At 36.2% G+C, this 12123-nt stretch overlaps 1 protein-coding gene across 9 annotated transcripts in view; it reads right to left on the bottom strand.

The window, feature by feature from the left end:
• Positions 1-12123, bottom strand: part of HELZ (helicase with zinc finger) — a 151135-nt gene that overhangs the window by 72677 nt on the left and 66335 nt on the right. For 7 of the 9 annotated variants that reach the window (XM_025279311.3, XM_006046260.4, XM_006046261.4 and 4 more), the window contains 4 exons: positions 11360-11693; positions 10373-10503; positions 5283-5462; positions 4637-4741 (listed from right to left, as the gene is read on the bottom strand). In XM_025279311.3, coding sequence (XP_025135096.3) covers positions 4637-4741; positions 5283-5462; positions 10373-10503; positions 11360-11693 — 750 coding nt within the window. The remainder of the gene's footprint in view (positions 1-4636; positions 4742-5282; positions 5463-10372; positions 10504-11359; positions 11694-12123) is intronic. The other 2 variants (XM_006046262.4, XM_025279314.3) reach the window with 2 other exon arrangements.

The raw sequence follows: 12123 nt of genomic DNA, 5'->3' as shown, positions 1-12123 counted from the left end.
CCCTGCTCTCCTTCCTCCTGCTCCCCCTGCTGGGGTTTCTCAAGGCTGAGTCTTTAGTGCTCTCCCCTATCATCCCAGGCCCAAGCCTTCAATTACTACCAATGACCACCCTGATGACTCCTCTCTTCAGCCAAGACCTCACCTCAGCTCCAGGATGCATATCGAACTATTTAACAGCTGTCTCTTCTAGAATGTTTCAAAGGCAGTTCAAATGTAATATATACGAACACTAATCTCATGCTCTTCTAAAATGTGTTCTAACCCTCCTTGAAACAATTAAAACTGGTTGTCCTTTTTTTTAAGCAAAGCAAAAAAGAAAAAAGGATTTAATAAATGTCCCTAATTTATAATTATAATAGAGGAAAGTAAAGTAATGTATTTTAAAAACATTACTATGATAGAAAGGACTGTGAAAGTAACCAATATCTTAAACATGTTTTAGGCTTTAATAAAAAATATTTAAGCAGATCAGCGAGTCAGAATTTACTTTTAAATATACGAAAAACCTAATTTTACAAATTATCTGAATAAAAACACTTACAAATTATGATTCCATTAATATTAACTTCAGTGTGTGTATTTAAGCATATAAATTACCAGAAATTAAACTCGAAAATGTTAGTATTTATCTCTGACTGGTAAGATTACAGATAATCTTTATTTTCTTCTTTATGTTTTTCTATATCTTCTTAAATGAACACTTCATTATAAAATTGAAAAAGTAGTTTTCAAATTATTCATCCAATCTAACTCCAGGCACTGCTTCTTCCTCAAAGACAGAACAAAAATAGAAGCTCTGAGCCTCAACACTGACTTTCTGTAGTTACCCCAGAAAGTATCCTCAAGCTGAAGCTAGTGAGAATACAAAGTTTGATCATCAGGCCTCTTTACTGAAAAATACAAGTTAGTCTAGGGCTAACTTCAAAAAGACTTAAATCTTTTCTCAGTACTTTCATTTTGTGAAACATCTAAGGCAGACACCATCTAGAAGATCATTTAAAACACACCCAACAACACTTTTCACCCACTCCAGTGTTCTTTCCTGGAGAATCCCAGGGACGGAGGAGCCTGGTGGGCTATCGTCTATGGGGTTGCACAGAGTTGGACACAACTGACATGATTTAGCAGCAGCAGCAGCAGCAACATTTTTCAAAACTGGAGAACTGATACTTTCAAGTTCATAGTATAAAATGTAAAAGTGATACCAACTAAGTAATTTACATATTTTTAGAAACAAACTGTCTGCACATCCCACAAGAATTATAATGAAATTTACAACAAAAGACTGTCTGGTAATATAGTATTTCAATTCACTGAAATTTTATTTATGTATTGAATACATATGTAATGAATATCCCCAAAATATTATTACTTAAGATACTACAGAATCAGAAAGATCTGATCTATTTATTTAAAAATCTTTATAAAATAATATTTTATATCTGTCCAGGAAACACTATACTTTCTCCACAGATAGCCTTTATCTAATAGGTAAGAACTGGGCCAGAATCAGATACTGACCTTCAGAACCATACATAGAAACAAGCTATGTTTTCCTTTCTATTCCATTTTAAAATCTTCTAACAAAGTAGCAAGTGAACACTGAAACTAAATGTCATTAAAGTGGATTCTAAAACCTCCATTCCTAAATAATTTAAGGTCCTGCTGCTGCTGCTGCTGCTAAGTCGCTTCAGTCGTGTCCGACTCTGTGCGACCCCATAGATGGCAGCCCACCAGGCTCCCCCGTCCCTGGGATTCTCCAGGCAAGAACACTGGAGTGGGTTGCCATTTCGTTCTCTAATGCATGAAAGTGAAAAGTGAAAGGGAAGTCACTCAGTCGTGTCCGACTCTTAGCGACCCCATGGACTGCAGCCCACCAGGCGCCTCCGTCCATGGGATTTTCCAGGCAAGAGTACTGGAGTAGGGTGCCATCGCCTTCTCTGATTTAAGGTCGTGAGTGCGTGCTAAGTCGTTTCAGTTGTGTCTGACACTGTGACATCATAAACTGTAGCCCGCCAGGCTTCTCTGTCCAGTGGAATTCTCCAGGCAAGAATACTGGAATAGGTCACCTTGCCCTCCTCTAGGGCATCTTCCTGACCCAGGGAGTGAAACTGTATGGCTCCTGCATTGGCAGGCGGGGTTTTTTTTTTTTTGCACTAGCGCCACCTGGGTGGAGAAGGCAACGGCACCCCACTCCAGTACTCTTGCCTGGAAAATCCCATGGACGGAAGAGCCTGGTGGGCTGCAGTCCATGGGGTCGCGAAGAGTCGGACACGACTGAAGCGACTCAGCAGAAGCAGCAGCGCCACCTGGGAAGCCCAATTTAAGCTCAACTCCTGATAACTATAGAATTTTATATGCTTTAACCCTAAGTGTGCATATTTAAACACATTTGCTGTTCTAACTGCTTCCTCTCGCTGGCTGGTCTCGCCCTTTATGGCACTTGCTGGGCCCACTCTAAACTCAGGTGAGAAGGCAAGTTTGCCACTGGCACCTCTACTCCACAGACAACAAATCTTCAAGGTCATATGTGGACAATTAGTGCCCCCTGGTGTCCTCTCCCCTGAATCCTGGGACAACTCAGATAAAGCTGATCTCCCCAGAGTGCTCAGCCATTCTAATTTTCTCTATTCTAGCTCCCACACCTCTCACATTTGTTGTCCATTAGGAGTATCATTAATTAATCTCACGTAATATAATTATTGGGCTTCCCAGGTGGCTCAGACAGTAAAGAATCTGCCTGCAATACAGGAGACCGGGTTCGATCCCTGGATCGGGAAGATCGCCTGGAGGACGAAATGGCAACCAACTCCAATATTCTTGCCTGGAGAATTCCATGGAGGGAATTGAGAATTTCTGGTGGGCTAAGGTCCACGGGGTTGCCAAGAGTTGGACATGACTGAGCAACTAACACTCGCTGTAACAGATGGTACTAACAAACTCCAACATTTCAATGCATTGACTTTTCTAGGAAATACACTCACAAGTCAACATCTTTCCTCAACATAAAACCACGGTGAAAATATAAGGCCACATAAAACAAATGGGGCGGCCAAGCCTTTTCTTATTTTATTCCACTTACTAAATGAAATAACATGAAATTTTAATTTAAATAAATTTAAGTATCTTTTGCCAGAGGGCAAGTTTCTGTACTTGGGCCACCCTACTGGAATATGTTGGATTATAACTCTTCAAACATAATTTTACACAGGAAAAGCCAAACACAATGCTAGTCAATTAATGGATTTCAGTGCTTATCAACAACAGCTGTCATGCCCCCAATGTCAAATGACCTGTGGTGGGTCAGCCAAGCGTGCAGGGGCCTTCACCCCACTGCTTCCAAGCCAAGTACAATAATGCATGCGACTGTCACGGTTCCTACATAACACACATATACAAACACACAGACATAAGCACACACACAAGCTCTACCAACAATAAAATATCTTCTCTCCACTGAAGTAAGAACACGCATAGCAAAAATGCTATTGCTAACTCAATTTCACTTATGAGCTAAAAGACATTAGAATATGAAGCAAACTAGTTACTGATTAATTTATCCACTGGTAAATACCACATTTTCATTTATAGTGATTGTATCCATGTGATATTTTCTTATCAAATAAAACTGAATTCTACTTAAAATAATGATCTCTTCTCTCATCCATCTTGAGTAGAAACAGTACAGCATAAACACCTGTGCTAACAGGCCAGGCCACTTTCTTCTCTTTTGTTCTTCTTCATGGAATTGTTATCTCATTCAAATGGCTTTGCTTATGGTTATTAAAGAATTAAATAGTGTAACCTCATTTTTCCATGCCTAGGCTCAGCTAGAAATAAAAAGTTAGTGAATTATGATTCAAAAGTGTGGTTAGAAATTAATTTTTAAACAATAATTGTATTTGAACAACACAGGGCATGACATATTAGTTTGTAAAATGGCAAAACTAAATATTAATTCATATAACAATGAAAGCAAATGGTATAATAAATAACCATTTAATGACTCTTTATTGTTTTCTGAAGAAAAGGATTTTATTCCCCCACAATCCTGTATTTAAGAACATTTCATATCCATATACACTTAGAGGACCTACATTAACCTAGAATTTTCTTTGACAGTTTATCTCTTAAATGATAGCAAAGAGTTGTAAATACCAGTCAATTACATTTTGTTGCAGAAATCACTTCAATTTCACGCTTCTCTAATATATAGTGACTATTAAATTACCTGCATGATCACAGTCCAAATTTTATTTCCATACTGAACTATCACTGCATGACTACTCTGCCATGCAAAATATACTACAAATTTAATTAAAATTGGTATAATCATAAATGTATTATTTTGTCACAGTAGTTTTTAGAGGAACACATCAAAACTGGCTTAGATTGTAACAACATTTTTTTACATACAAAACTTAAAAAAGGATGTCTTTCTCTTAATGTTTAAGAAATGAATGGTCAAAGATTTTAAAACTTTTCCTTAAATAGTATCTTCAAAAGGCATAACCTCCAAATGTCAATGCATAGTTAAAGATTTTGGTTTTCTCAATGTTACTGAAATCTTGATAGACACCTTTTCTTAAGAATAATAAAGTATGATACAGATACATAATAAGCCTTAAAAAAATACCTGAGAGGTCTTGCCTGGGGATTGCCTGCTTCTACATATGGATGTAAATAATCCTTTATGTAGAGATCAGCAGCACTATTAGAATGGGTGCAAATGAGAATCCTGCTGAAATAAATGGTGCAAATAAAAAGAATGATACAACACAAAACTATTCAAGCAGTATAACACCAAAAAAAAGCAGTGGCCATTTTAATATAATACATTTCCCTCAACCTACTCAGTAACCTCTAACATATTCAATTATGCTTTTAGGCAATTATTCTTAAAGCTTAATTACTCTCTAAGCTGTAAAGGAGACAACTTCCCCCAAATTATTTTTAAATCATATAAAATTATTTTTTAAAAACCCAACCCTTTTAACTCTAATATTTATCACAACTCTTAGCAGACTCAGCATTTTGATGACTATTTAAAAGCTACCATTCTCTATGTTACCAATGTTTTAAAACAGGATGTTTTCAGAAAATTCAAATTTTAGTGCTTTGGGGTCTGAGTGTGGGCTCTTTTGGGGTCTTTTTATAATTTTATTTTTAAAATCTTTACAAGCAAGATGAAAACTGTCTTGCTAGCCCTTGCTCTGTTTTCACAACAAGGACACGAGCTGTGCCCTGCTGATGAGGTCAGAGCACGCGCACCGCCATCTTACCTGGTCTCCTGTTGCTGGAGAATGTGCTTGACGGCCTGAGCTAGAGTGAATGTTTTGCCCGTCCCATATGGGCCGATGATGAGGACTGGAGGCAACTGTATTGAAAGTGGGGTTGTAATGGCCAGAACAGCCTCTTTCTGTTTTGCATTTAGCCGAGGATCCAACTGTTCGTCCCATTGCCTAAAGAAAATTAAAATCTAAGTTATTTTAAACATAACATGACATATAGGTATCCTGAATTTCAATGAACCATTAAAAATATGGAAATAACATAGCACCTATAACAACAAATGCTTATTCTAAAACTACATGTTAAAAATTCCCCAAACAGAGTCAGTATAGGGTATTTTACTATGATGATCAGAATTCACTTGTAGTTATCTTGTCCTTTCCAGGTACACAAGACTCTGAGTACTAACCTGAAGACATCACAACACACTTCTAGTCGAGCTGCTGCCATGTCTACCAACAGTAACAGTCATGTCTCAAAAATGTACTTTCCCTCTTACATAAGCACCAGAAAACTTTTTTTCTGGTAATAATGTATTAGCAGTTTCTTTGCATAGCAAATTAAATGCCAAAGGAAAACTAATTTTCAAATTCTAAACCACTGCAAGATTTCTCAGTAAAATCTAAAACAAAAGAAAAATAAAAACCTCTGTGTGTCACTGATTAAGAGAGATCAAACTTTTATAAAGATCTTAATTTAGAAAATAAGAGGTTTTGTTCATGGTGCTTTTTAGGTCTATCATATCCTTTAACTTTTCTATTCATTCTATTAATTTTTGAGAGTTAGATACTGAAACTTCAACTAAAAATCTTAATTCATCTACCCAAAAAATAATTTTATAGTAGAACTTTATGTAACTTTGTTCTGTATTCTCCAAGTTTCCTATAAATGTACTATCATACTTTCATAATTTAAAAAAGAAAACAGTTTAAGGCCAAACAAGATGAAATGTTTTCTAGTATCTCCACACACAAGTGAGACAGGTGTGCCATATTCTTCAGGGCAGAGACACCTGTCACGGCAGCACAAACGGCCCTCTGAGGAGGTCTATCTTATTAGTGTCACTTCGCTGACTTGGCTACTTTTGAAGATTTAAATGGACAGCAGATGCTGAAAGGGATCAAACTAAGTGGAGAATCAACAGCGTTCTTTCTCACAACTACAGTTATAGTACTAAAGACTGCAGCAACTACGGTAAAAACGAGGGAGATGTGAGCCAAAATAGGAAGCGTGTGCAAAGAGACTCTTGGAAATTTTGCAAAATGCCTACAAAACAGTCCTGAAATAGGAGAACACGGTTTAGACAGAACAATTCCCACTCTACGAGGCTACACTGTACTTAAAACAGAAGCTAGCTATTTATGGAAAATCTTCTTAACTCTTTCAGTTTTAAAAAAGTGTAACAAATGCTATGTATTATGATAGAAAATGTCAAACAAATTCTACTAATGTAAAACCTCAGAAAACAAATTTTAACCATATAAGCATGATTACTTATTTTTCTGATATTTACAATTTTTTTTTTTAAGTAAAAACCGAAAGGACTCTGACCAGTGACACTAGATTTCCTAGAAGGAATTCACTAAAAATTCAAGGACTCCCTCATCCAATTTATTTACTCACAATTCTGCCAGTACCCAGCAATGCTCCATCTTCTGTAAGTAAGGAAATTGCTTTAGCTGAGTACTGAGTCCAGATCTGATCTATGTGGCAGACACTGTGGAACGGGTCCTGCTCAAACCATCCACAGCACCCTTCTCTACCTCCTCGATTAGTGAACCTAGCCAGCAAGAATACTCCTTTCTCCAGTCTCTGGAGACCCAACTCTGGTCTAAGTGGAGAGGAAAGGGAGACCTCGTCCTCAACGGCACTGCTGAGCCCCTGCACCGGCCCTGGACCACCAAGCTCTGGGTCTCAGTTACTACTTGCTTAAGGCACAGTTAGTTCAGCCAAACTGCTACCTGCATCCATACTAACCACTGTGATTCTATGATGCCTCACCTCAAGAGCTCCCTTATCTGTACATGGAGATAATCACATTCCATCAGATAGATATTTTAAAGATGAAATGAGATAATGCATGCAAGCTGTTAAGAAAAACAGTTGAGCAACAAGTGCAAAACTAATGCTGACTTCTATTACTATAATATTTTCTAAAGATTTCAGAAAAATAAGATATTATTATATTATTTGACCAGAGCACACTTTTGAAAATAAAAGAATGTTCTTAAAATACCCTCTCATCTCTCAAATTTGGGAACTTTAATGAGACAGATATTAGATTATCGATATATACCTAAGTAAAATCTAAGAGATTAATGATAGATTTATAGGTATAATTCTAAAATATGTTGGTATCTTTTGTTTTATTTATATTGGCCATTCTATTTGTCAATTGTTTCAGTGTAAATAAATGCTTCAGAGTAGATCAGAAACTTTATCATGTGTTGTCTCTCTAGTTTCTGGTTATGAATAATGAACATGTATGGAAAGCCAATAAGTAAAATAAACTCTCTTTATTTATTGTACCACCTGCTTAATAACGAAGAAGATTTACAATAAACATGCTGGTAAAACTTCTGATTTTCACAATTAAAAAAATGTAAAGTCTCTCCATTTACTCTTCATTTAAAGGTTATTTTATTTCCTGAACCAATTTAATATTGAGTTCTTTTTTTTCCTGGTCTAATGCATTGTTATTATTAATTTATAGGCTACAGCTTCAAGAATAATTTCTAAATTTCATTTATCTTTGCATATTTCATCTTATTCCAGAAAAGATTTTAAATAGCTAACAGTTTCTTAAAACTCCTAGACTCAGATACATTTTAATTGCTTTTTACATTATAGTGGTGTGAACTCTCTGCTTGAAAGTTTTCTGCTACTTGACCTTTCCTTACTGTTGCAGTTAACACATCAGTGGTATCTGAATATACTGCTATATACAAACTACTTTTCAGAAGTGAGTATATCAAGGAAACACCTAAAAGTTTACTGGTATGGCTTCACATTTAAAACCCTAATTTTCTTCTTTAAACATGATATTCTTATTAACTCAAATGTGTCATATATTAATAATGTGCGAGGCCATGCTGGAGATTCAAAGAGAAATAAGATATGGTCTCTTCTAAAAAGATCAGAGTCTAATGAGAACAGAAATGTATACAACTGAAAAAATTAACTTTGGAGAAATTATGCTTGAAAGCACAAAACTGACTGAAACAAGCATGTAGTAGGCATCAGTAAGTATCTGCTGAAATACTGAAATGGAAAGGTCAGGTTCATTTTCTTTAGGAGAGAGCACTTAAGCTGAACTAAATCTTAAAGGACAGACAGATTCTCCAATAGATCAATACTGGGCAAAGATGGTTTCAGGGAGGAAAAAAACAGAGCTAGAACACAGGGCTGGGGAGGGGGAAATATAGAGTTTAATAAGTATGAAGTTTCAGTTTTACAAGATGAGAAAGTTCTGGAGATTATAAACACTGTGAATATAGTTAGCGCTCTTGAACTATACACTTAAAAATGGTTAAGATGATAAGTCTTACGTAGATTTTACCAGTTTTTTTTTTTTTTTTTTTAAAAAGGTCTTTTTTTTAAAGATAAGGAAGCAAGTAAGTGCAGGGCAAATTGAACAAACATCAAGGTACTTCAATATGGCTAGTACATGAGGATTTAGAGGAAGAAAGGGAGAGTAAATTAGGAAAAACTATAAGAAATCTGAAAAGATACTGTTGGAAAGCACTGTCAATGAGACACATAATGAAAGTTTTGTATTAGGATGTTCAGATTTTATCCACATATGAAGGAGACGCCTTCAGGGGTGTGTATGTAATGAAATGAAATGATTATTTTAGCAAAACAACTTTGGAAGAAAGAAATATGTGTGTTAGCCCACAGAACTAGCGGGACTGACGATAAGCTTGAAGGCTACCAAAATAGTGCAGCTCTAAATATGCACTGGTCTATGGACAGAGAGGAGGAAGGACGCAGAGAAGCCAATCACATGAGAGCTAGAAAGGTAAGATGTCAGGGAGATCTCTGACTGCTCTCAGGAGAGTGAGAAAGTAGAGAACAGAGATTACAGGATGGGTAAATAAGAATGCCAGAACCAGGCTGATTGTTTCCACTCAAGAATGTTGGCGATAAACACAGGGAAGGGGTAGCAGGAGTCAGTGAGAGCAGGGAGAAGTGACGTGGATTTTGTGTCGTAAGGTGTATTTTGCTTTGTTCTGTTTTTAGGACCAGCAGAGATGAATGTGAGAGGAAATGATGTAAGTCACGTCTAGGCCTGGCCCATACAAACTTCCCCCGTCATCCTCTTTGCTCATGCTTCCCTGTCTACCAGCTCCTGCCAACACTGAGGGTGACCTTGGGAATCACTTATTAGAGATAACCAGAGCCTCTGTCAGACGGGCCCTCCCATGGCTGGACTGACACAAGTGATGAAAAGAATAACCCATTTTTGTATAGCTACTGAGATTTTAAAGAAACATGGAGTGAGCTGAGCCTGGGTGGGGGCTAAGAGGATAAACCAGTGAGAGAGTGAAAAGAAGGTGCAGGCATAGGGCATCCACTGCAGCCAATCTGGAGACAAACAGAAGGGTCATATTTAATTACATGTAACAATGTGTAAAGAGAGTTAAGCAGAAAAATATTTACACAATGATTAATTTTATAGCATCTTCTATAATACATCCTCCATTTTTTCTTAAATTACAAAAATGTATTTCATATTCAAAAATCATTTTAAATTCTTTGAACTACTTTTAAAAAGGCCCTGGATTTCCTATTCAACTTCTACTCAGAAATATTCCTAAATTGCGTGGCATCAATCGATCAAATTACATCTGTTGAGAAAAGCAAAAGAACTCATTTATACTCTGAGGGAAAGTGAAGAGAACAGATGAGGAACTTCAAATGCTTTATTCTAAGCGTTCCTGCACTCTCTTTTCTCAACTAAGAACATGTCTCTTGAAGAATATATGGAAATTTTCTTACAAACATGCTTGAGTTACTTGATATAGATATTCAGTTTAATATTAACATAACCTCCTGAACGAGGTATCGCTTACTGTACCTGTTGGGACTCCAAGGTATGGTTGGAGCCATAGTGATGTCTGGAAACAAAACCCCATTGTCCTTGACCCTGTCTAGCGCATAATGCATTTCACAGAGGGGTAATCGATTTAACTGAAACTGGAGTTCAACCTGAAATACAAAAAAAAAAAAAAAAAAAAAAAAGGTTCTTTAAAAAGCATTAAGGTAAACACCGATATTTTTCAGTTTGCTAGAATGCTCTGTGGAGACAACCTTTGACAGGAGCCAAGTTTAGAGATGCCTTTAAAGTGTCATCATTGTCTAATCATAATTATTTATGTGTAATATTTGCTTTATTTAGTACCAGGCACTGTTATATTCACTTCACATAGCACCAATGATGTGTATACTATGATTAACCTCATTTGTCAACTAAAGAAACTGAGGCACTTAATTAGTTAATCATTAAATAAAGGTTATCTGATTCCACCATTCCTATGAAGAATATATTTGGTAAAATTAGTAGAACATCTCTGAAATACCATCTCTCAAGGATTAAAACCAACCCTATGACACTGTATTGATTTACTATGAACAAATAATATTCACCAAATGCTATATTTAGATATAAAAAAAAGGCAGCTTTCCACTTAAATATGGCAGACAGACTGAGCAGAGTTCACCTAAAAATCCATAAAGACACAAAGCACGAGAGCAGATACAACTTCAGATAAGAACGGCCCCAGGACCTAGCTCAGTTTCTTTTTAAACTGCTTTTCCATTGCTGATTTAAAACAGAAATCAGAAAGCTTTACCATGTATAAAAATGGAATATTTTAGATTTTACTTAAAGAAAATCGATTTTTCTCTGAAAGTCACCAAAGGTCTGATTCTCCACCCACCAGAATTAATACTCCAAGACAGCTGTACTTCTCGCTGCAGCAGAGAAAGGGAAATCAAGCCAGAAGAAGAGTATCAGCTAACAAGGAGGCCAACCACAGCGAAGGCGCCACTCTTCGAAACATACCTGTGTGTCGTAATCAGGCCGAAGATTAAGTTCTTCACAGCATTCCCTGGATATCCTTAAAAATATATATTCTTTTGTTTTTTCTTCAATAGTAGCTTCATAAACCTTCTCTTTGGTTCCCTGGGTCTGTACTAACTTCTCTTTAGGGACTGGTAATAAATAAACAGCATTGACTTTGGTCATCACCAGCCGTCCAGCCAAAGTATCTTCAGAAAGAGTTTCAGTAAGCTTAAAGCGACCAAAAAGTTGTCCATTCTGAGCATACTTTGCACCTCCAGAAACTCCAGTGAGCATGAAGCTTGCTAGAATCTGCAACTGCACTTTAAGATTGAACCTAAATCAGAAGTAGAAAAATGAGTTTAAATTTCTTACACTTAAACATTTTTACATTCAAAACATTAAAACTAAATAAAAGAATAAAACAAAATAAAAATAAACAGAAAAATTAAAACTTAATTATCCATTACACTTTGCTGAGCTACAAATTATATACTATCTTTCTGTCTTTAATCCAAGCTGGAAACAGCAAAACTGTAAGTGAATGAATAAACTCTGCATGTTTACAAAAATGCATGCTTAGTTGTATTGAAGAATACACATGTTTTTAAATCTGAGCATTTAAAATGAAGCTAAGAATGATTTTTTTTTTTAATAAAATGAAACGTCACGTACTATTTAATGTGAAAGCCTGTTTGAATACACCAGTAAGACAATCAAGACTTTAAAATCACCTAAGCCAGAATGAAATGCATGTGTTGAAACTA

This window comes from Bubalus bubalis, chromosome 3 (assembly GCF_019923935.1).
Source record: "Bubalus bubalis isolate 160015118507 breed Murrah chromosome 3, NDDB_SH_1, whole genome shotgun sequence".
Taxonomy (NCBI): Eukaryota; Metazoa; Chordata; class Mammalia; order Artiodactyla; family Bovidae; genus Bubalus; species Bubalus bubalis.
This window is presented reverse-complemented; position numbering and strand designations above follow the sequence as displayed.